The 25132-nt window shown below is 42.4% G+C and overlaps 1 protein-coding gene across 2 annotated transcripts in view; it reads left to right on the top strand.

Annotated features, from left to right (window-relative positions):
• Nucleotides 1-4829: 4829 nt before the first annotated feature.
• The window catches only part of RTN4RL2 (reticulon 4 receptor like 2), a 125084-nt gene continuing 104781 nt past the window's right edge, over nt 4830-25132 (top strand). The window contains exons 1-2 of one of the 2 annotated variants that reach the window (XM_040320809.1): nt 4830-5056; nt 21140-21636. In XM_040320809.1, the coding sequence (XP_040176743.1) occupies nt 4927-5056; nt 21140-21636 (627 nt within the window). In that variant the 5' untranslated portion in view covers nt 4830-4926. The remainder of the gene's footprint in view (nt 5057-21139; nt 21637-25132) is intronic. The other variant, XM_040320808.1, reaches the window with a different exon arrangement.

Genomic DNA, 25132 nt, shown 5'->3' with positions numbered 1-25132 from the left:
ACATGGATGAGTTCTTGCTGGAAAAAAACTATTTAAGCAGCAGACAACATGGATTCATGAAAGACAGAAGTTGTCAGACAAACCTGATTTCCTTTTATGAAGAGGTAAGTAAAACCCTGGACAGAGGCGTGGCTGTGGACGTGATATATTTGGATTTTGCAAAAGCGTTCGATACAGTTCCGCACACGCGGCTCATGTGTAAGGTAAGGTCTACAGGATTGGATATATCAGTTTGTAAATGGATAGAAAACTGGCTGAAAGACATAATTCAGAGAGTCGTGGTTAATGATTCTTACTCTGAATGGTCCAAGGTTATCAGTGGTGTACCCCAAGGTTCAGTGCTAGGACCCTTACTTTTCAATATATTTATAAATGATATTGGGTCTGAGATCAAAAGTAACATTTCTGTCTTTGCAGATGACACCAAGCTATGCAGTGGAATAACGTCCTTGCAGGATGTCTCCAATTTACAAGCCGACCTCAATGCTCTGTCTAATTGGGCGACTAAGTGGCAGATGAGGTTTAATGTAGATAAATGTAAAGTTATGCACTTGGGGGTTAAGAATATGCATGCATCATACATACTAGGGGGAGTACAACTGGGGGGATCTGTAGTGGAGAAGGATCTGGGGGTTTTAGTTGATCATAAGCTCAATAATGGCATGCAATGCCAAGCTGCGGTTTCCAAAGCGAGCAAAGTCCTTTCTTGTATTAAGAGAGGTATGGACTCCAGAGACAGAGATATAATTTTGCCCCTGTACAAATCATTAGTAAGACCTTATCTGGAATATGCAGTTCAGTTTTGGGCACCAGTTCTCAAAAAGGACATCGGAGAACTGGAGAAAGTGCAGAGAAGGGCAACCAAACTGATAAGAGGCATGGAGGAGCTCAGCTATGAGGAAAGATTAGAGGAACTGAATTTATTCACTCTTGAGAAGAGGAGAATAAGGGGGGATATGATCAACATGTACAAATATATAAGAGGTTCATACAGTGAACTTGGTGTTGAGTTATTCACTTTACGGTCAACACTGAGGACAAGGGGGCACTCTTTACGTCTAGAGGAAAAGAGATTTCACCTCCAAATACGGAAAGTTTTTTTCACAGTAAGAGCTGTGAAAATGTGGAACAGACTCCCTCCAGAGGTGGTTCTGGCCAGCTCAGTAGATTGCTTTAAGAAAGGCCTGGATTCTTTCCTAAATGTACAGAATATAACTGAGTACTAAGATTTGTAGGTAAAGTTGATCCAGGGTAAATCCGATTGCCTCTCGGGGGATCAGGAAGGAATTTTTTCCCCTGCTGTAGCAAATTGGATCATGCTATGCTGGGTTTTTTTTTGCCTTCCTCTGGATCAACTGTGGGTATGGAGTTGGGTGTATAGGATTTTACTGTGTTTTTTATTTTGTTTTTTTTATTTTTTGTGGTTGAACTGGATGGACTTGTGTCTTTTTTCAACCTGACTAACTATGTAACTATGTAACTATGTAACTATGTAATGCCGGGCTGGGCAGGGTGACAGGTGGGCCACAACACTCAGCAGCCCATACAGGGGCATATATATATATATATATATATATATATATATATATATATATATTACAGTGGAGAGTTTATAGTGCCATCTGTATATATAATACATTGCAGAGTATATAGTGCAGTCAGTGTAGTATATATAGTACAGTGCAGGGTATATAGTGAAGTGCAGAGTATATAATGCAGTGTATTGAAGTGGTTATTGGGAAACCCTATGACAGAATTAAGAAAAAAAAGTGTGCCCCCCCCCCCCCCCCCCCAATCCATACCAGGCCCTTTGTGTTTGGTATACATTTTAAGGGAAACTCCATGCCAATTATAATTTTAAAATAAATTGGCGTGGGGTCCCCCCCCCAAAAATCATATCAGACCCTTATGCTAACAAGCAGCCTGGAAGGCCATGAAAGGGGGGCCGAACCAACCCCACCTTCTGAATCATACCAGGCCACTTGCACTCAACATAGGAAGGGTGCTTTGGTGTACCCCCAAAGCGCCTTGTCTTCATGTTGATGGTCCCCATCAAGAGCCTCTTCCTGACAACCCTGGCTATTGGTTGTCGGGGTCTGTGGGTGGGGGGCTTCAATGATTTTTATGTATATTGCCGGCAATATATTACAGCCCCAAACCATTTAAAATGCAATTTTTTCCTATAGAAATGTCATTTTGCTGCTCTCATTCTGAATTAGCCCCCTGAGCCATGATTGGCCAAAGGCACCCTGCCTTTGGCTAATCATCGCTCTCACAGCAGAGCACACTGTGATTGGCCAAAGCATGCAGGTCAGGTGAATGCTTTGGCCAATCAGCAGCTGTCAATGCACTGCAACCTCGCAGTGGATTATGGGGTGTTTTGCGGGCACTCAAATTCCTCGAACGCCTCATATAGTTCTAAATTTGGCTACATATGTTCGACTTGAACATCGGGCTCATCCCTAGTCAGTACATCAGCTGTGATCAATTTTTAATGATTGGCACCATAGCTTGTAGACTGTATAACTTTCACACAGACTAGGTGCCATGTACATGTGCATTTTTACAACTGCTCCTAAATGATTAAACTTGACAGATAGTAACACATGTTTAAAACTTCAGTTTTGTCGCGTTTACATGCCGCGTTTAGTGGCGTTTTGCCGCGTTTGCGTTTAGAAGCGTTACTAGAATTTTTATTTTTTTTTTAAATGGGCAAAAGCAAAATGCTGCTAAACGCGTGTTACAGCATTTAGCTGTGTTTAGTCACGTTTGGCATCTGAAACTTGGAAATCTTCTGCATCTGAACCCATTTTTTTGCTTTCAAAGAAACGCCAACTACCTAAAAAACAGCAATAAACGAGACTGTGTACATGGTCACATAGGATAACATTGAATGAGTTCAGGTTGAAAAAAGTGTCCAAGTGCGTACGTAAGTGCGTACGTTTAGCAGCGTCCCGTGTACATGGGGGCTTAATAATATCCACTAATTTGGGTTATTTTTTGCAGAAAATTTAAAAGATATGTAGCAGTATACATGTTGGCTAAAATTTATGAACAAAAATTACTAATTTGCTAAATTTTACAAATAGAAACTAAAGTGGTGATTAAATACCACCAAAATAAAGTTTTGTTTGTGTGAAAAAAAATGCTGTAAATTTGTCTGGGCAGAAAGTGCTCTGTACTGAAGTGGTTAACCATGTACTTTTATACCATGCCCCATATCCTGCACTATTTAGACATGGCCACTTTTTGCACAGTGCAATGTTTGCGCTGCATGACCCTCCCTCAGGGTATGCCTTTCTTGCAGTGGCGGCCCGTCCATAGGGGGCGACCGTAGCGGCAGCTGTTATTGTTGCCAGCTGCCGCTGGTCTATTCAGATGGCCAGAACTTGGGCGCCTGAATAACGGCAGCTGGTTCGCTGTGCGGAAGTGCCTATCAGAGCCAGCGGCTCTGATAAGCTTTCCGAGTACAGCCCTCGTCTCCGGGATATCTATCCTCAGAGCGCACGGGGGGTGCGTTCCTTGGATAAGACTGACGGCCGTCTCAGCCAATCAGGTTTGCCTATTCTGGTTATCGGTAACCTGATTGGCTGAAGCGTCATCGAGGGCAGGAGAAGACATCGAGGGACGTGGAAGCAGAAAGGTAAGTGCATTTTACAGGGCACAGCGGCGACAATGGGAACAGAGGCGACAAAGGGCACAGTGGCATCAATGGGTACAGTGGTGACAAAGGGCACAGTGGTGACAAAGGGCACAGTGGCAACAATTAAAGGGCACAGTGACATGCACAGTGGCAACAATGGGCACAGTGGTGACAATGGGCACAGTGGCAACAATTAAAGGGCACAGTGACATGCACAGTGGCATTAATGGGCACAGTGGTGACAATGGGCACAGTGGTGACAATGGGCACAGTGGCAACAATTAAAGGGCACAGTGACATGCATAGTGGCAACAATGGGCACAGTGGCGACAATTGGCACAGTGGCGACAATTGAAGGGCACAGTGGCTGTGTGTGATGGCATGTCACAGTGGTGACAATTGATGGCACAGTGGCTGCATTTGATGGCATGGCACAGTGGCTGCGTTTGATGGCATGGCACAGTGGTGCGAATTGATGGCATAGTGACTGCGTTTGATGGCATGGCACAGTGGTGATAATTGATGACACAGTGGCTGCATTTGATGGCATGGCACAGTGGTGACAATTGATGGCACAGTGGCTGCGTTTTATGGCATGGCACAGTGGTGACAATTGATGGCACAGTGGCTGCGTTTGATGGCATGGCACAATGGTGAAAATTGATGGCACAGTGGCTGCGTTTGATGGCATGGCACAGTGGTGACAATTGACACAGTGGCTGCGTTTGATGGCATGGCACAATGGTGACAATTGATGGCACAGTGGCTGCGTTTGATGGCATGGCACAGTGGTGGCAATTGATGGCACAGTGGCTGCATTTGATAGGCACAGTGAGGCTGCAATTTTTTTTTTTTCGTTTGCGCCTCCCCAAAAATTTTAAGCACCAGCCGCCACTGCTTTCTTGTCTTACGAAGTTTCCTTTGGGCTCCTCAAAACCAGAGTCTTAATTAGTAGGCAAATTGTAGCTTCCAGCTCAAAAGTCAAAGCTTTGACATATCCTCCTTCCCTTTCATCAGTGCAATGAATGACAATGGAAAAAGTGCCAGACTCTGAGCCCCCTGGATTCAGGAGCTCCTGTTTCACCCAAGACCAAAAAAATTATGTGTATGAATCTTGGAGCAAGAATGTAAACATTTTAATCGGTTTGAGTGAGTTAAGGAATTTAACAGTTTTTCTTCCAGACAACCCAGACTGAGAATAAGCAAATAGACAAGGATTCATGCCATAGCAGTAAGCTTGGTGCACATGGTAAGACAACAGATCTGCTTACACACAGCTCCCTATGCTTTACCTCCTCCCTCTTCTCCTATGCTGCTGCTCTCACATTCCCCCACCCCCTCTTTCTTTCACTGGGCACCTCTCAGTCACTCCAGAAACAAGGATGCAAACAGAGTGCAAGCTCACCCTGCGAGGTAAGAAAACATAATTGTTTTACTTTTTGTAAGTGCACATGTAACTGTTAGTTAAAATAAAACAGCATGCAGTAACCAACAAGCTGTTTTTTTTCTGTAATCAGTAATTATTGCTTTGTGTTTTTTACCTATTGTTTTTATCTTCTGGAGTAAGCTATTATAATAGATGACAGGTATTTTTAAAATGATATGGAAGGCAGAATTTCTGAAAATTAAGGGACTGTTCGTATAGGGTACATCAATGGCTAGCGGTTACTAAAAATGGTTTGAAAGCAAAAAGAAACAAGAAAAAAAAAGGAAACTGTAAAAACAGTGCTAATCAAGGTTAAAAAAAGGATTATATTTAAAAAGTTCTTATAGTGGCTTACATGCGTTGCAACCTGCCTCTGCAAACTATTAGGTTAAGGTAGAATTTTACAGTAAGGTATACATGCATTGGCTGGAAAAAGAGCCAATGTATTTACCAAAAAATGTAAAACTAGATAACAGAATAAATGAATAGACTGATAATGTGTCATTATATTTAATTCACTATACAGCCAAAGCTGACCATACACCACAACCTCTTAGTTCAGTATTTTATCTACAGTTTAAATGTTAGATAACATTACACTTAATTACCATTTTTCACAGTGCATACAGTAAATACATCAATTAAACCAATAATATAAGATTCAATATATAAAGTGCTCGGGGCTCCAAAATTCATAATAAAGGTGCTGAAGTGCTCCAGGTGAACAGGTTGTGCAGTGCGGCACACACCCCTCTTGTACCTTTACTTACTAGAAAAAAATTGACCCTCTGCTTTTCAGTCTGGGGGTGAAACTCACTTATATCTGGTGATAAAGGTGCCACAGATTCTTTGTTCTTTTAAATATCCAACCTGCTGCTTTTATCAGCAGCAATTAAATTGTAATGCGTGTGGGGCCATGTACTTTCAAAACACACTCCACAAGGACCACAAGTAGGTTATATTTTCCAGACTGTTGTAAAGATGTGATTATTAGAACACAAGTTATTTCACCTGTTAATGGTCTGCCAAGCCTTATCTATGACCACAGACTGACCACAAATACAAAGCAATAAAACAGGTTTACAATTTTATTTCAACAATCAGACCACGTAGAGGTGCCATAAGGAGCACATATGGTGGTCAGGACCCCGTGGTTAGGATAGAGTATCTCTGGTGCACGGCTTTGCATTCTTTAAGCCACCTGGCATTCTGTGTCTATCCTACAGTAAGTATCTATGGATGGAGGATTGCTGAGTGTATCCAATGAGTAGCAAAATCTTTGTTCTTGGGTATGTCCCTAGGTTTGACTACTGATCAACTGAACAACATAATATCTATTTTTAATATATATCTTTAACTAGCTGAATACCCGGCGTTGCCCGGTCTTCCTATCTTAACCTTTTGGGGAGGAAAATCATAGTAATATAAATATACCCATCTTTTATATAAGGGTGTAGGTAAGGGTTAATTTAACTGTCATATATTTTTATTTGGCATATAAGTAATATGTGTACCAGGTATTATTGAAATATCTCCAGGCGTACAGAAGTTATGTGGGAACATACATTTCCCATTGATTTGCATGGGACTTTAAACAAAAACCCCGACCCTCACAAATGGGGGCAGTTAAGGGATAAATTAACTATCCTATAGTTTAAGTGGACATATAAGTAACATGTGACCAAGTGTTATCGAAATATCTACAGCCGTTTGGAAGTTATGAAGTAACATGTATTTCCCATAGAGTTGAATGGGACTTTAAAGGAAAACCCCGACCATGGCAAATGGGGGTGGGTAAGGGTTAAACTACCTATCCTATGTTTAAGAAAATAGGATAGGGGGCGCTAATAGTAAATATGTGAAAATCCAAGTAAACACTATACAATAACACTAAAGTGCCTGTGCATAATGTGCAAAAAATGAAAAATATCAACCATAAAGAACAATCACAAAATAAATGCGTTGTATTACAAAGTAAATAATAAGTTTAAAGTGCATGTGCAATAAAGACAAAAAAGTATAATTGGAGTGAGTGAATCACACAATTAGAACCATTAAAAAAATATATATTCCGTGAACTAAATGAGTTCAATTGCAAATGTCCATAAGTGCCCTGATCGACACTGCATGTGTGATGATTGTGAGATATAAGATAACCGAAATGTCCACCTTCACCACTTTTATCACCCGATAGTGAATAAAAAAGATGGCCCCTTACCGCATGTAGTTGACCTCTTTAACTAAAAAGAGGTCAAATAAAGCTTAGTTGTCACCTTGGACAAAAAACGTGGATACTCTGAAATTCCTGTTGGTCCGATTTAAAATGTCAGAAATATCCAAACAAAACGAGCAGCGAGCTCATATCTCTCTCTTCAGAGTGTGAAGAGAGAGATGTTTGTTGCTGACATATAAGTAATGTTTGTTGCTGACATATAAGTAACATGTGTGCCAAGTTTCATGTTAATATCTTTAGACGTTTGGACGTGATGGTGGAACATACATACACACACACGTTTTATATATATAGATTGGGCTCATAAACCAAGGCAGAAAATAAGCAAAGCAGTACAGTTTCTGTGCTGAGATCATCTGATCAAACAGTTTTTTTTTTTTTGCTAGTAATAAAAGATTTTCACTATTCAGGCCTCGTACACATGGCCGAGTTTCTCGGCAAAAACCAGCAAGAAGCTTGCTGTTTTTTTTTTTTTTGCCGAGGAAACCGGTCGTGTGTACACTTTTTGACGAGGAAACCGCCAAGGATCTCGTCGGGCCAAAAAGAAAGCATGTCTTCTTTTTGCTCGACGGCAATGGGAAAATTTGACTCGCCGAGATCCTCGGCGGCTTCACAAGGAACTCGACGAGCAAAACGATGTGTTTTGCCCGTCGAGTTTCTCGGCCGTGTGTACGAGGCCTGAGAGTACATAATGTGCTGCCGTTTGCTAAAACAGAACATATATTATTGCTACAAAAGCCATTTTAAAATGTAATATTATTATTGAAATTACTTTTCCATGTCATACTGCAGACACGGTCATTTCCAAAATTGTCAAAACATTCAAAGGTTTCTTTGCCAATTGGCAAACTTGAGATGTTTTGTAAATCATCATATATCATTTTCCCAGAAATATAATTTCCTGCTTGTGTGATTGGCAGGGCTTTCCTAGAATTCTACACTGAGATACAAGTCAAATTTTAGGCTTCCACTGATGTTTCATTTTTGGTGAGATACTTTCTTTCTGAAGGAAACAGCTAGATAAGTTATGGTGAGGTGGGCTAAAAAAAGTCCCAGACGTAAAAAAAATATATTTTTTTCAGTGCCTCGAGTCCAGCATTGTCTACTTTTTAGCCAGTTCTAGCCACTGCAGGTTCCTGGTGCTGCCACTGGATATGCAGGGCCATCTTTAATGTTGATTGGACCCTGGGCAAAAAAATTATTGGACCCCCTCTCAATGCAATTTTGCTCTTCACCTGCTCTGAGACATACAATAAATATCAGCTAGACTTAAAATCAGTTTACTGTATCAGATCAGGCAGTGATTGCGATTGGTTGCCAAAGGTTGCAACATATCATTACCACTTACTGACTGGTTGCTAGAGGTTACAGCACACATTACAAGTCACTGATTAGTTGCTAGAGGTTACAGTACAGGATTTCTTCTAGTTGATTGGTTGCTAGAGATTACTGTAGAGTAATACTGCTCACTGATTGGTTGCTAGAGGTTACAGCACATCATCTCTTCACCGCAGAGGGGCATGATATACATATGAATGCCGTCTTTATTTACATACGAATCCGGGTGGCCTCAGCTATTTACATATGAATGCTCCCGTTATTTACATATGAATGATCCTGTTATTTACATACACACAGGTCTGTAGGTGAGTCAATACAACAATAGGGCAGAGCTGGGCAGCATTAGAAGCAGCACTTCACATTGAAATATCAGGACACAGTACTAATACTTCAAGGGACAAGGGAATTAAAACTGGAATAGTTGGAAAGTATGAGGCAGCTTCTTTTGGCCCCACAACAATGTCAGGGGCCCCTTTTGCCTTGCCTTAAAGGCGGCCCTGTGGATATGGGAGCCCGCTGTGGCTTCCTGAGGAACCATAGCTAGATCCCCACTGCTCATGCATGATCCTGCAGATTTCTGAGACATGTGACATATCCCTGGAGGCTGTGGGGGGGGGGGGATAGGGCGGGTCAAGGGATGCCATCCTCATCTAAGCAAGGATTGCAGAAGTGGCAGCAGGTACCGATAACAATTGGTACTTGTCCCTCCCAAACCACCCCCCCCCCCCCAAATACAAACCTAGGACTCAGTTACAGGCTGGGGGAAGGAGGGAACCAGTGGGGCTTTATTTTTTGAGAAAATAGAAACATTTTGGAGGCCTTACTTTCACCATAGATCAAAAAACAAGGTGTTTATTCCTTGTTTCAGAATGATGGGTGATATTGTGCAAATTGTTTCGTTATGTCCCTTTTGTGGCCAACTGCACATTCAAGAATGCTGGTTTATAGTAAAATTATTCCAAATTATTCCAAATTGCATAAACTTGTTTTGAGCCAGCGTATAAAGCAGCGGTTTTGAATGCCACAATGGGTCAATGATTTGCATGGCCCCACACCCAATAAAATGAGAAATAAACTCCTTATTTTTTGATCTGTGATAGAAGCAAATAGTGTTTCTTTTAAAGTGTTACTAAACCCAGAACCTACATTTACTATAGGTCTGATTTACTAAAACAGGAGAGTGCAAAATCTGGTGCAGCTATGCATGGTAGCCAATCAGCTTCTAACTTCAGCTTCTTCAGTTATGCCTTGAGAGGAAAAACCTGGAAGCTGACTGCTTTCTCTGCAGAGCTGCACCAGACTTTGCACTCTCAGGTTTTAGTAAATCAGCCTCTATATCTGCTCTCCCACAGTACACAGAACATGGGAATGCAATAGTTTTAGTAAATCTAAACTGCTAAATGCCTTTTGTCATCAACAGTATATAGGAGTCTTGTGACTTCTATCACTGCTTAAGCTTCTAGGTGGAGTTGCCATTCTCCCCTGATCCTCTGTTTGGACAGTGCTGATTGGCCCTGTGCTGATCACAAAAAAAAAGCAATACACACCAAACTGAGCATGTGCAGCCTGACTCCTAATGCTCTGTTCTACTGAGAGATGAGTTGGAGTCAGTTAAAGAGGAGGAGGATCAGAGAAGACAACACAGCCTTTATACACAATGCAGAGAATTAACCCCTTAGGTTCCACAGTGAGTATAACAAGCATGCTTTACTGCATATACACACTTTTTCTACTGGTGTGGGTTTAGTAACACTTTAAGAATGCTCTACTATGTTCTTCTAAATGGAAAAAGGAGACTACACCTGTTGGTATTTGTGATCCTCCCATTAAAAAATATGTTTACACAAGAACACGATAAACTAAAGAAAATTTATGCAGAGCAGAGAAAGGTATCAATGTGCAAAAAAAAATGTAAACAAGTTCATAATATATACCGGTAGTTTATTTAAAGTGTTACCAAACCCACAACAATAAAATCAGCCTGTATATGCAATAAAGCATGCTTGTTACACTCACTGTGGAACCTAAGGGGTTAATCCTCCGCATTGTGTAAAAAGGCTGTTTGATCCTGGCTTCTCTGATCCTCCCCTCCTTCCACTGTCCCCTGATAATTTTCTGATAACACAGCACCTATGGAACCAGGCTGCACACGCAGCATGTGATCAACACAGGGCCAATCAGCACTGTCCAGACAGAGAGAGGTCTTGCAGTCTCATTGGGCATTCAGAAAACTCCTCCTACAAGCTTTAACCAGTGCTTGGCTGGACACTGCTAGAAGTCACAAGACTGCTTTAACTGCTGATGAGGAAAGGTATTTAGCAGTTTATATTTACTAAAATAATTGCATTTCCATGTTCTGTGGGAGACCAGATATAGTGAATGCAGGGTCCTGGGTCTAGCAACACTTTAACCACTTACGGATCGGTACTTTGAAGAGGAATATCGTTGTTATGGCAACAGCTAGCTACCATATCCCCTGTATCCTCTTCTTCAGCAGATGGTCCACTTTCAGATAAAAGTGGTCTCTGGCCGGATTCACCGCAAGATCACTTTTATCGGTGGCGCTCCGATGCCCTCAGCCACTTACCAGACCCGTCGGTAGCGGAGGAGGTGACCGGGTCCTCTCCCTGGCTTGATATGGAGACGAGTGAGGGGAAGATAGCCCCCACCCGTCTCCATACCATTGCAGGGCGGAAGTGATGTCAAAACTTCACTTTCGGCCATAGCTCTGAAAGAGAAATTTTTTATTTATTTATTTTCAAATGGCATTTCATTATTATTTTTTTATTGCATTTTTGTGTATATATGAGATCTGAAGTCTTTTTGAGTTCATATCTCATATTTAAGAAGTCCTGTCATGCCTTCTATTACAAAGGATTTTACATTCCTTGTAAAGGGAATAAAAGTGACACAGTTTTTTTTTAAAAAGAACAGTGTAAAAATAAAAAATAAAAGGCAAAATAAATAAGATTTTTTTTTCAAACGCGCCCAGTCCCGCCAAGCTCGCGTGCAGAAGCGAACGCATACGTGAGCAGCATCTGCATATTAAAACCGTGTTCAAACCAAGCTAAGATCGTTATAGAGAAAGCAGTAATTCTAGCCCTGGACCTCCTCTGTAACTCAAAAAATGCAACCTGTAAAAAAAATGTAACAGTTGCCTATGGAGATTTTAAAGGGTAAAAGTTTGTCGCCATTCCACAAACAATCGCAATTTTGAAGCGTGACATGTTGGGTATCAATTTACTCGGCGTAACATTGTCTTTCACTATATAAAAAAATTGGGCTAACTTTACTGTTGACTTATTTTTTTATAAAAACAAGTGTATTTTTTAAAAAAAAGTGCGCTTGTAAGACCGCTGCTCAAATACGGTGTGACAGAATGTATTGCAACGACTGCCATTTTATTCTCTAGGGCAGTGATGGCGAACCTTGGCACCCCAGATGTTTTGGAACTACATTTCCCATGATGCTCAACTACACTGGAGAATGCATGAGCATCATGGGAAATGTAGTTCCAAAACATCTGGGGTGCCAAGGTTCGCCATCACTGCTCTAGGGTGTTAGAACCCCCAAACGTTATATATATTTTTTTTATAAGTAATTTTCTAGCCAGATTCAGATAGATTAGCGGATCTTTAGATCCGCGTAATCTATCTCATTTACGATCCGCCGGCGCAATTTTGCGAGGCTAGTGCAGTATTTACTTGCACCGGCGGATCGTAACTCCCCCGGCGGAATTCAAATTCCGCGGCTAGGGGGAGTGTAGTATTTAAATCAGGCGCGTCCCCGCGCCGATTTAAATGCGCATGCGCCGCCGGCTAAATTTCCCGGTGTGCATTGCTCACACTGACGTCGCTAGGACGTCAGTGGTTTCGGTGTGAGCATAACCTGCGTCGGGCCGAATTCTGAATCGACGTTCGCAAACGACGTTAACATTTAAAACTCAGAGCGGGAACGACGGCCATACTAAACATAGGATACGCCGCAGTTACCCCTGCTATAGCAGGGGTAACTATCTGCCGGAAAAAGCCGAACGCAAATGACGTGAAAAAAAAGCGACGGGCGGGCATCGTTACTGAATCGGCGGTTCTCCTCATTTGCATATCCGACGCGTAAAAAAACGAGGCGACACCTAGCGGCCAGCGGGAGATTGCAGCCTAAGATCTGACGGTGTAAGTCACTTACACCAGTCGGATCTAAGGGAGATCTATGCGTAACTGATTCTCATGAATCAGTCTGTCTTCCCTATAAAAAGGGATCACTCGATCAATGCGCCGCCATAGTGAAGCACGGGGAAGCCGTGTTTACACACGGCTCTCCCCGTTCTTCAGCTCCGGGGAGCGATCGCGACGGAGCGGCTATAACCGAATAGCCACGCCGTCGTCCCGGATCGCTTCCCGAGGCTTACCGAGCGCCGCATGTAGCGGGGGGGGGGTCCCGATCGGATCCCCCACCCACGTCAAGCAGAGCACGTACAGGTACGTTGATGTGCCTGTCCGTGCCATTCTGCTGACGTATATCTACATGAGGAGGTCGGTTGTGGTGGTTAATGACACCCAAAAATGCAGAAAAAGAACCCCCAAACATTATATATATATTTTTTATATATATATATATAAAAAATAATTGTGCGAGTTCAGCTAATTTCATTCTCACAGTCAGTGTGAACCAAGGCTAAGGGCCAGTTCACACCAGAGCGCAGGGCCGGAAAATTTCAAAATGCTCTGCAGTTGCGATCTGTTAATGACACCCAAAAATGCAGGTCGCAAACTCAGTACAGGAGTATCATGTGAAGAAGTTACAGTGAGTTTCCTAAATTAGTACATGCGCTACTTTGGGTGCGATGCAGTGCAATTTCAGCCAATTAAAAATGAATAGGATAAAGTCGGCACCACATAGAACTGCATGTGAATTGCATGGTTCCTGGTGTGAACTAGCCCTTATACTTTGCCATGAAGGTTGGTTGTAGTAATGCAAATGTTACCACTACTCAAGTTAACACATGTTTTGTGTAGTTTTCATTTTGAATGAAAGGAACACAATGGACAACTGATGCACACGTGTTGCAGTATACCACATCTCAGGGCAATGCAAAGTGTGAAAATATGCTGCATGTCCCTTTTTTTTTGTACGTTCTAGTGCATTTGCAGCGCTTCTAAGCAATACAACCAAATTAAATATTGTGGCTAGGCCCTTAAATCATTTCTGAAATAATTCCTATCAGCCCAGAGATGGCCATAGACATGAGGTATGAATCTCCAGATCTTGAAATTCAGATTAGACAACAATCTTATATCTGGTGCAAGGAGTCACTGCCAACCAACTGTTCTCCAGGGGGAATAAAGAATTGGCTAGGTTTGAAAACAGATGTTTATCTGTTTCTAACCCAAAATGCCCAGCTATCCAACAACATCTATCTGTCAATGCCCAGTTAACAGTGCTGCAGTATCCCACATACTTTCACTGTAAGAATGTTTTTATTCATTAATAAGTATTAATGTTAGGAGTAGTCACAGGTCTCCAGCAATAGCTTTAGTGATTTTTTTTTACAAAAAAAATGACAGATGCATATATTGAAATTACATTGCAATGTTCACACATAAATTGGACAAGCACAGAAAGATCCTTGGAAACTTGGGACAAGAATGTGGATAGTTTAACACCTAGTGAATATTTTATGTTACTGTATTAAATTTCAGGTGCTTGAAAAAATAAAAAAATAATGACATAGTGATACTGCACTGGAAGAGGAGTGCCATTGTTTCCTTCCTCTGTCAGACTTGTGTATATATCATTGCTAGGAGTCATGCCATTGTTACATGGCAGGAAGAGCATGTACATATGCTCTAAATAGCAGTATGTTTACTTATAGATAAGACATAAATCGCATAGTATAAGGCCGCTTTCACACCGAGATGTCGGAGGTAAAGCGCTGCTATTTTTAGGGGCGCTTTACCGTAGTTTTTGCGGAGGTATTCGGCCACTAGAGCGACACTTTGAACCCACGCTAGTATCCGGAAAAGGGTTAAAACCGCCAACAAAGCGCCGCTGCAGTGGCGCTTTGGCCGCGCTGCCTATTCATTTCAATGGGCAGGAGTGGTGGAGGAAGCGGTATACACACTGCTCCTTCCCCGCTCCAAAGATGTTCATAAGCTCAATAATGGCATGCAATGCCAAGCTGCGGTTTCCAAAGCGAGCAAAGTCCTTTCTTGTATTAAGAGAGGTATGGACTCCAGAGACAGAGATATAATTTTGCCCCTGTACAAATCATTAGTAAGACCTCATCTGGAATATGCAGTTCAGTTTTGGGCACCAGTTCTCAAAAAGGATATAGGAGAACTGGAGAAAGTGCAGAGAAGAGCAACCAAACTGATAAGAGGCATGGAGGAGCTCAGCTATGAGGAAAGATTAGAAGAACTAAATCTATTCACTCTTGAGAAGAGGAGAATTAGGGGGGATATGATCAACATGTACAAATATATAAGAGGTCCATACAGTGAACTTGGTGTTGAGTTATTCACTTTACGGTCATCACTGAGGACAAGGGGGCACTCTTTACGTCTAGAGGAAAAGAGATTTCACCTCCAAATACGGAAAGGTTTTTTCACAGTAAGAGCTGTGAAAATGTGGAACAGACTCCCTCCAGAGGTGGTTCTGGCCAGATCAGTAGATTGCTTTAAGAAAGGTCTGGATTCTTTCCTAAATGTACAGAATATAACTGAGTACTAAGATTTGTAGGTAAAGTTGATCCAGGGTAAATCCGATTGCCTCTCGGGGGATCAGGAAGGAATTTTTTCCCCTGCTGTAGCAAATTGGATCATGCTCCGCTGGGGTTTTTTGCCTTCCTCTGGATCAACTGTGGGTATGAAGTTGGGTGTATAGGATTTTACTGTGTTTTTTTATTTTGTTTTTTGTGGTTGAACTGGATGGACTTGTGTCTTTTTTCAACCTGACTAACTATGTAACTATGTAACTATGTTGCTTGCAGGAGTTTTTTAACGTCCTGCCAGCTCATTGCCTGCAGGGCTGGAGTTTTTCAGGCGCTTTACAGGTGCCATTTTTAGCCCAAAAGTGCCTTAAAAACGCCCCAGTGTGAAAGGGGTCTAACAGAAGGCAAAACCGGAGAGGAATTAGAACATCAGTCAGGCTATTATTGCTGTCTGTGCCCCTATTAGGGAGATTTACTGTTAGTGTATTACTGAGAGTGAAGGTGAAAGAAAGAAAATATAATATTTGGGGTTGTCACCATAACAGGAATAGAGGGTAAATCTTCCAATAGGAAGACAACCAGGGATACTTGTACTTTAGAGGGATTAATCTCACTCCCTGTTTTGGCTATAGGAAAGGAAATATTTTTTTTACCTGGAATGGACCTACGAATCTGGGTGCAATTTTTTTGGATGGGCATGTTAAAGCGGTGTTCTAGCCGCAAAGTCAGCAGCTACAAACACTGTATCTGCTGACTTTTAATAAGGACACTCACCTGACCAGAGAGCCCACAATGTCGGCCTCCCGAGGCCGATCTGTCCATCGGCTAGGGTGCAGGCACTGCCATTGTAACTAAGGGAAACTGGCAGTGGAGACTGCAGGCTTCACCGCCGGTTTCCTACTGTGCCAAGCGCAAGTCGCACGGCGCTTTCTGATTGGCCCGTCATCACCTGGGACACACACAAGTCCCAGAAGGCAGCGGGGTAAAAGAGAGAATTGATGCCGTGGGTCGCGGCTGAGGTAGAAAGGAAGTACACTTAGTACTTTACATAAGGTAAGTAAAAAAATAACAAATTATCAAAAACGAGTGGTGGAGGGGTGGTCATTCCTTTAAGAACAAGTTGTAAAATAGGGTGGAACTCTGCTTTAACTTGAGGTTTGCAGTGGATCCCCTAACTGGAGATTTCCTCCTCTTGTCAAACTCGTTTGCTGTCTGCCTATATTGGGCACATCTGGCTGCTAGGCTAAGGTGACCATATTTTTTAAATGAAATCTCTGGACTTTTTTATTTTTTTTTACTAGTAATGGTGGCAATCAGCGACTCTCTGCCCGTCACCCGTCACTCTCTGCCCGACTCTCTGCCAGTCTTACTCTCTGGGCCCCTGGCTACTACTGGGTGGGGAGCGGAGGGGAGGAAGATCACTCCGCCAGGGAAAGCAAAGAGATAAACAGGCAGGCTGCTGGTCGGGACTTGAGCCAAGGCAAAAGAACATGCAAGCGTAACTGATGATCATCAGAAAGGGGCACAGATAATGGAAAAAAATACACCCCCCTAAGCTAGTAGGTGCGGCAGAGCAGGTGTGTGTAATTCAGATTTTTTTTTTATTCTGCACTGACTGTCTTTGAAATTGCCCCAGCCCCTGTTCAAATCCAATCCGGGGACAGACTTGGTCCGGGAACAGTGTCCTCAATCCGTGGACTGTCCCTGGAAACCGGGGATGTCTGGTCACCCTATGCTAGGCTGTCTGATGACCTATCCAGAAGCAAGAGAGCAGCGTAGGGTTTGGATTGTGACTTGCAATCCAACCAGAATAGACAGTTCTGCCAGCCGGAGAACCTGTCTTGGTCGGAGGTAGAGGGGAAGCTGTCGCCACTAAGGGACCAATCACCTTGTTACCAATGACCTCAGTGAGTAGATGAAGCAAGTACCGGAGCAGAATTCGCACCAACTGGGGACGGTGACGAATCAGGAAACTTCAGCCCGGTATCAAGCCAGGGACCCAACCTGCACGCTTGAAGAGCAACCTTATGTGTCAAGCCAGGGACCGAGCAGGCCAGTGGGGTGAAGCTTGAGAAGTATCTGGAGTGCCAAGCTAGGTACCCAGCAGAGAAGTGGGGTTGACGCTTGAGGAAGATACTCAGTGAACATTGGCGGAGCTCAAGGGATTCCGGGGCAGTGAATAGGAGCTCAGTGGATTGAAGAACCACAAGACGTGATTGCAGTGGAAGTGAAGGAACTGTTACACTTTGTGTTAGAAACTGTTAAAAACTGTTGCCATAGGAGACAGTATTTCTACACATGCAGATATGGCATCTTGCTGGATGCCTTTCTCTGCGTGACTGTCCTGTAGCATTTTCGGCATCTGCCATCTAAAGTTGCAACTGCTTAAGGGTGTCCTGGCCCTAACCTTCTTTCCCAAAGTTCTGTTTAACAGAAATAAAATCTCTTTGCATTCAAGAAGTCTCTGGCGCCCAATGAATCTAAGTTGCATTACACCCACCATGCCTCACAGCCCACCATATACAGAAGGATGTCAGCTATCTCTGGCCCTGGAGGTTCTCATTAGACTGAAGGAGGCCGGAAACCTTGCTACATATATTGCCACTGTATTTTTTTTTTTTTTTTTATCCTTTTAGTACCTTATTGCTGCAGCACTGTTGTGTAGTCACACAATCTTTCCCTGTTTTTTGGCATCTGCAGAGAAAGATCCTTTGATGTATGCGCCCAACAATTTGCGTCTTTGTCTAGCCAGTCCTGATTGGTGCTGTGCCAGTCATATGACTAAAAAAATATAGTTTCAGCCGAGCGATTCAAATTTAATTATATTATTAATTACGGAGCATGCCCCCCAAGCTCGGCGCGGGAACGCGCCTAATTTAAATGATTCCCGCCCCCTACGGGATCATTTACATTAGGCGCCCTTACGCCGGGCATTTTTGAGGAGCGCCCACGCAAATTACGTGGCTACTGCTTCATGAATGAAGCGTAGCGCAGATAATTTGCGTAGGCGCAGGGTAAAAAGGGTACACTGCGCCTCCGTAAGGAGCGCGCAGCTGTACCTGAATCTACCCCAAGATTCACAGCCTCTTCAGAGACTCTGCTGGCCAGGCCATAAATGTGCAGTAGACTCCCTGAGTATTCCTATGGAAAACTCACAAATTGATGACCTCAATTGATGGGCTTCCCATGGGAATTAATAGTCAATCTACTGCACATGCATGTCAGCCAAGAGAGTTTCTGTTAAGAGGCTACAGTAAGTGTCACCTAGCAGGCTATGCACCTCCCAGTGGCGCACAGTGAAGATTGGGACAGACTTGCTGAGGCTTGGAGAGGGAGCCATCATTTTCAGGCTATCTGTTCTAAAATTACAGTTATCAGTTAGAATTTCTATTGTTGTATATTGTTGTCTCAATTTAGCATGGTTGCAATTTTTGTGGATAGTGTTAGTTTACTGATGGAATTTAATAAAAGCTGGAGTTGATCATTAAACTCATTTTGCACCACAATTCTTAAAGTGATTCTCAGGTCTCTCTTCTGTGCTCCTGGCACCTCTCTCCTTGCCCCCACAGTCAGCAGATTCCTAAGGGTGGCACCTGAACCGAGTCACAACTCTATGGGGGTTATTTACAAAAGGCAAATCCACTTTGCACTACAAGTGCAAACTGCAAGTGCAAAGTGCACTTGAAATTGCAATGAAAGTGCACTTGGAAGTGCAGTCTCTGTAGATCTGAGGGGGACATGTGTTTTTTATTTTGTTTGTTTATTTTTTTGTGGTTGAACTGGATGGACTTGTGTCTTTTTTCAACCTGACTAACTATTTAACTCATTTCAGATCTACCCCTCAGATTTACAGCGACTGCACTTCCAAGTGCACTTTCAGTGCAATTACAAGTGCACTTGTAGTTTGCACTTGTAGTGCAAAGTGGATTTTCCTTTTTGTAAATAGCCCCCCATGTGTCCATTCAGACACGGAGCCCCAACCCGGCCCAGATGCTGCTGTGTCTCAGCCAATCAGGAGGAGTGTCCTGGATGGCTTAGACATTTGTGGACATCTCTGGAGAGAGATGGGGCTCAGGTAAGTAATTAGTGGGTGATGGGGTGGCTGCTCCACACAACAGGTTTTTTATCTTAATGCATGGAATGCATTAAGATAAAAAAAAACTTCTGCCTCTACAAATCCTTTAACTTACAAATTGAAACGTAGATATTTGTTGTGCCCATGGTCAGTATCTGGTACATTTCCCTAATATACAGTATAACCTTGGTTTGCGAGCATAATTAGTTCCAGAAACATGCTTGTAATCCAAAGCACTTGTATATCAAAGCATTTTTGTTACAGTGTATAAAAGAGAAGAGAGGCACCTCTAAGTGTAGCAATAAGTTGCTAAATGTTGTTGCTACACTTATGCCGCGTACACACGATCACTTTTTGTGATGAAAAAAAATGGTCGTTTTTCAGAAGACAAAAAATGATGTTTAGCCCACACACGATCATTTTAAATGACGTTTTTAAAAATGTCATTTTTTTTCATCACAAAAAGTGATCGTGTGTACGGGGCATTAGAGGCTCCTCTCTTCTTTTTTATACTCAGTTGTGACATGACACTACTTGTATATCAAGGCAAAATGTATTAACCCCCCTGGCAGTATTCCCGAGTCTGACACGGGGTTACATTTTTGTGCTGCGATCGGTAACTCCGAGTCAGACTCGGGCTCGCCTCGCAGAATCCACAGGCTTGGTTTACTTACCTTGTCCCTGGATCCAGCGATGCCACCGCGCTGTGTGAGCGAGCGGGTGCTCGCTCGATTCACACAGTGCCTCTGTGTGCCGCCGATCTCCGTTCCCTGCAACGTTACGACGCACAGTGGCGGAGAACGGCGCCAAATTCAAAAAGGTAAACAAACACATTACATACAGTATACTGTAATCTTATAGATTACAGTACTGTATGTAAAAAATACACACCCCCCCTTGTCCCTAGTGGTCTGCCCAATGTCCTACATGTACTTTTATATAATAAACACTGTTCTTTCTGCCTGCAAACTGTAGATTGTCCGTAGCAACCAAAAGTGTCCCTTTATGTCAAAAATGGTTTTAGAGCAGCTAGAAAACAGCGATAATAAATTATAATCACTTGCAGAATTGTGCGATAGCGATTTGTGGGGAAATTCGTCATAAAAAAATAAAAGTAATGACAGCGACAATTCTGCAACTGAGCAAATTTCAGTGATTTTGAGTTGATTACATTATTGAATAATGTTTATTATAATTATATTATTATTTGTTATAATTATTTATAATTATTTATTATATTATAATTTATAATTTTGTTTTTAAAACAAATTCATACCCTGGATGCCTACTAGACTCTTGTTTGGTCAGATTTAAGTGAGTTATTCCTAAAAATGACAGGCCTACAATGTAAAACACCAAATTTCCTTGCAAATAATTGTACCGCTTTCAGCACCTTTTTTCTGAAATAATCATACCGCCAGGGAGGTTAAAACATTTTGCTTGTCTTGCAAAACGCTCTCAAACCAAGTTTCAAACGCTCTCAAACCAAGGTTTTACTGTAATAATTGCATAATTATTCCTGACATTCAAGAAATTTTAAAGTAGAAAAACTTAAATTTATAATGTCTTCCTAATATACTGAGTCATATTTTGATTGTAAAACTAATACATTTTATTGCTCTCATCTTGTCCCCCCACCCCCCCCCCCCTAATTCCATCTGTCTTGTCATTCCAATCTGGATGATTCATTCCCTTTCTGGTCTCCACCCAAGGCTTCCTCCTGCACCTCCTAAGTTTGTTTCCCCTCCTACCCCTCTCACGCTCTTATCCTTTCTCTCTCTCCCCTTGCCCCTCCCTTTGCACTTGCTACCCATCACCTCCGACAGCTAGCTGCCAGTCGCACAACCTGTCTCGAGTGCCATCGCCTCTACCGAACCAAGCCCGCCGAGTCTTCCTGCAGAACAACCAGATCTCAGAATTAAGTCCTGGACTTTTTTCTCCTCTGACATCCGTACTTTGGCTATTCTCAAATCGTATCTCTGTACTGCATCCTGGGACATTCCAGGGTCTGGAGCATTTAGAAGAATTGGATCTTGGAAAGAACCCAAATTTGCCACCTCTACAGCCAGACACTTTAAGTGGTTTGAATTCTTTGCTCTCCCTGCACCTGTATCAATGTAATATCCACAGGCTGCCGGCTGACCTGTTTCGAGGCCTCCATTCTCTGCGCTACCTCTACCTTCAACACAACCGCCTGACAGGGTTGCCAGTGAGTAAAACTTTTAAATACCATGAATGACCTCTAAAATATGTGTATCTCAACTGACCTGAAGAATTTTCTAAAAAAAAAAAAGAGTTGGACTCCTCAGTCTCAGAAGATGCCTGTAATCCTTTAATTCAGTGTTTCTCAACTCCAGTCCTCAAGGCGCCCCAACAGGTCATGTTTTTAGGATTTCCCTCAGATGAAACGGGTCTGGTAATTACTAAAGCAGTGAAACTGATCAAATCACCTGTAAATAATGGAAAACCTGAAAACATGACCTGTTGGGGCGCCTTAAGGACTGGAGTTGAGAAACACTGCTTTAATTCAATATTTAGCCACAAGCTGCTTACATGAAATCAACTATACTTAAAGGGACTGTTTATAAAAACCATACAATCCCTTTAACAATCTTTGTGTCATTGTGTATTGTTTAAAAAATGTATATGTGTAATGATTTAATAGAAATAGAAATTTGGATATATAGTGTATAGTGTCTGTATAATATATACTGTATATTGTCAAAAGTATTGGGCACTGGTCCAAATCATTTGGTGAAGGGAGGTATGGTATGGTATAGGGTTGTTTTTTAGGGGTTGGGCTTGGCCCCTTAGTTCCAGTTAAAGTGGATGTAAACCCTCCATACATCCAATGAACTGAACAGCCTCAGATGATACACAGAGATTAACCAAATCTTCCTACATAGGTTTTATATGTATATCTGCTGTCTTCACATTTATATACTGTTTAGAAAGTTGAGATTGTGTTAGGAGATTCTCTCTTCCTGGTCAACACATAGTGTGATGTCTGGGCATACACCCAAGATAACTAACATTGCTTATTGGAGGAAAGACACACATCCCCTCTCATCATAGGCAGAGACTCTCAGAGCTGTTTTGTAATAGGAGCTGCTCTCTGCTACTCTATTTTAGCAACCTCCTTTGACAAAAGATTCTGTTTGCCTTTGTCTAAAAAGTCGAAAAATATGTCAGGAGTTCCCAGGCTGATAACAGAGGAACCATTCAGAAGAGAGCTATAAGACTTAGCTCATTAAAAATAGAAAACAAAATACTGCAGATATATGTGCCCAGCTTAAATTTCATAAATCGGGTTTACATCCACTTTAAGGAAACTCTTATGCCACGTACACACGATTGGTTCGTCTGATGAAAACGGTCTGATGGACCGTTTTCATCAGACGAACCGATCGTGTGTGGGCCCCATCAGTTTTTTTCCCATCGGTGAAAAAACTTAGAACCTGTTTTAAAATTATCTGCTGGTTAAAAAACCGATAGAAAAAAATGATCGTCTGTGGGGAAATCCATTGGTTAAAAATCAACGCATGCTCAGAATAAAGTCGACGCATCCTCGGAAGCATTGAACTTAATTTTTCTCAGCACGTTGTTGTGTTTTACGTCACTGTGTTCTGACACGATCGTTTTTTTAACTGATGGTGTGTAGGCAAGACTGATGATCGTGTGTATAGTGCATTTAAGCGTCAGCATACCAAGACATTTTGGACAATGTCATGCTCCCAACTTTGTGGGAACAGTTTGGGGATATAAAAACTGCTTCCTCCAAAGTAGACAAGAACCCTTGAGTCACTCAACCTGCCTTGTTGAAAATTTTCTTATCCTGGGTGACATACACCATTCAAAAGACCTGCACTGTCAAAATATATATATTAATATGGAAAGCCCGGGATCATTAAACAGCTGCCTGTGGAAGTCCTTATTGCCCATTCAAAAAAGGAACACAAACAGCTTGTTTTCAGCACAATAAAAAACATACAGCCCAAATTTGTCCCCGAATGCCCGCCGTCGTTATATGTTAACTGTTTGAAGGGGAATACCGTTGTTATGGCAGCAGCTAGCTGCCATAACCCCAGTATTCTCTTCAACTGCGAGCGGTCGGCTTTCAGATAAAGTGGTCTCAGCAGTGGATTTGCCGCAAGATCACTTTTATTGGGGGCGGGAGAGGGTCCACCCCTTCCGCCATGCTTTGGTCGTCTCCGCTGCTTACCGGAGGCGTTGGTAGCGGCGGAGTCGATCGGGTCCTCTCCCTTCACAAGCTGCATGCCGAGTGAGGGAAAGATGACCCCGGCTCGGCTCCACACCATTGGATGGCGAAAGCGACTTCAAGTGTCGCAGGCACTTTTTTCCCCCCACACTGCAATCGGATCGCATGGGTATTCTCACCCATGCGATCTAATTCCAGTGCAAGTTCACAGTTTGCACTGCGATCTGCGAAACGATCTGGGGGTGTCATTAACATTGTAATGACACCCACAGCAGTTCGTAGAGGGCAGTGTGAACTGCCTGCGGGAGAGATGCGATGCAGGAAGCGGCGCTGGAATCACACTGGTACCCACATCGCATTTGTGTGAACCTAGGCTCAGGGCTTGTTTACACATATGGTGCCCTCTGAAGAGCAATCCATGTTTGGATTTCTCTTCAGAGGGAATTTGACAGGTAGTGAGGAGGTGTGATATCACCTCCTCATTACCTGTTTAAACCCCACAGCAGTACACTGCAACTGAATGCATTACACACGGTTGCAGGAAACCCCCATTCACTTGGATGGGCCACATTCAGCAGGCATTACGTTATGACGTTACGAATGTAAACAAAGCCGCAATTGCGGCTGTCAGCATTAGATCTGTGAATTTTCTTTTCCCGATCTCATGCTTTCCAGCCTGGAGGAGAGATGTGGGGTCTTATTGACCCTGCATCTCTCCATAAATAGGACCTGTCACTAACAATTCCTATTACAGGGGATGTTTACATTCCTTGTAATAGGAATAAAAGTGATCAATAGGTGTAAAATAAAGTGTAAAAATAAAAAAAATTAAGTAAAAAAAAAATGTTAAACGCCCCTGTCTCCGGTAGCTTGCGCTCAGAAGCGAACACACACGTAAGTCCCGCCCACATATGTAAACGGTGTTCAAACCACATGTGAGGTATCGCCGCGTGCATTCGAGCGCGTGCAACAATTCTAGCACTAGACCTCCTCTGTAACTCTAAACTGGTAACCTGTAAAAAAAAATTTAAGCGTCGCCTATGGAGATTTTTTAGTACTGAAGTTTGGCGCCATTCCATGAGTGTGCGCAATTTTAAAGCATGACAAGTTAGCCCTCTATTTACTCGGTGTAACATCATCTTTCACATTATACAAAAAAAATAAAGGTAAAGGGCTAACTTTACTGTTTTGTTATTTATTAATTCATGAAACTTTTTTTCCCAAAAAACTGGCGTCTGATTGCGCAAATACCGTGCAAGATAAAAAGTTGCAATGACCGCCACTTTATTCCCTAGCATGTCTGCTAAAAAAATATATATGATGTTTGGGGGTTCTGAGTAGATTTCTAGCAAAACAATTATGATTTTTACATGAAGGAGAGAAGTGCCAGAATTGGTGCGGTAGGGAAGTGGTTAATGTTTTGTATATATATATCAAATGTGTGTGTATTATTAATTGGGTGTAGATTATATATTTTGAATGATTC

Source organism: Rana temporaria, chromosome 8 (genome assembly GCF_905171775.1).
Source record: "Rana temporaria chromosome 8, aRanTem1.1, whole genome shotgun sequence".
NCBI lineage: Eukaryota > Metazoa > Chordata > Amphibia > Anura > Ranidae > Rana > Rana temporaria.
Note: the sequence above shows the minus strand (reverse complement) of the source record. Positions and strands in the feature narration are given on the sequence as shown.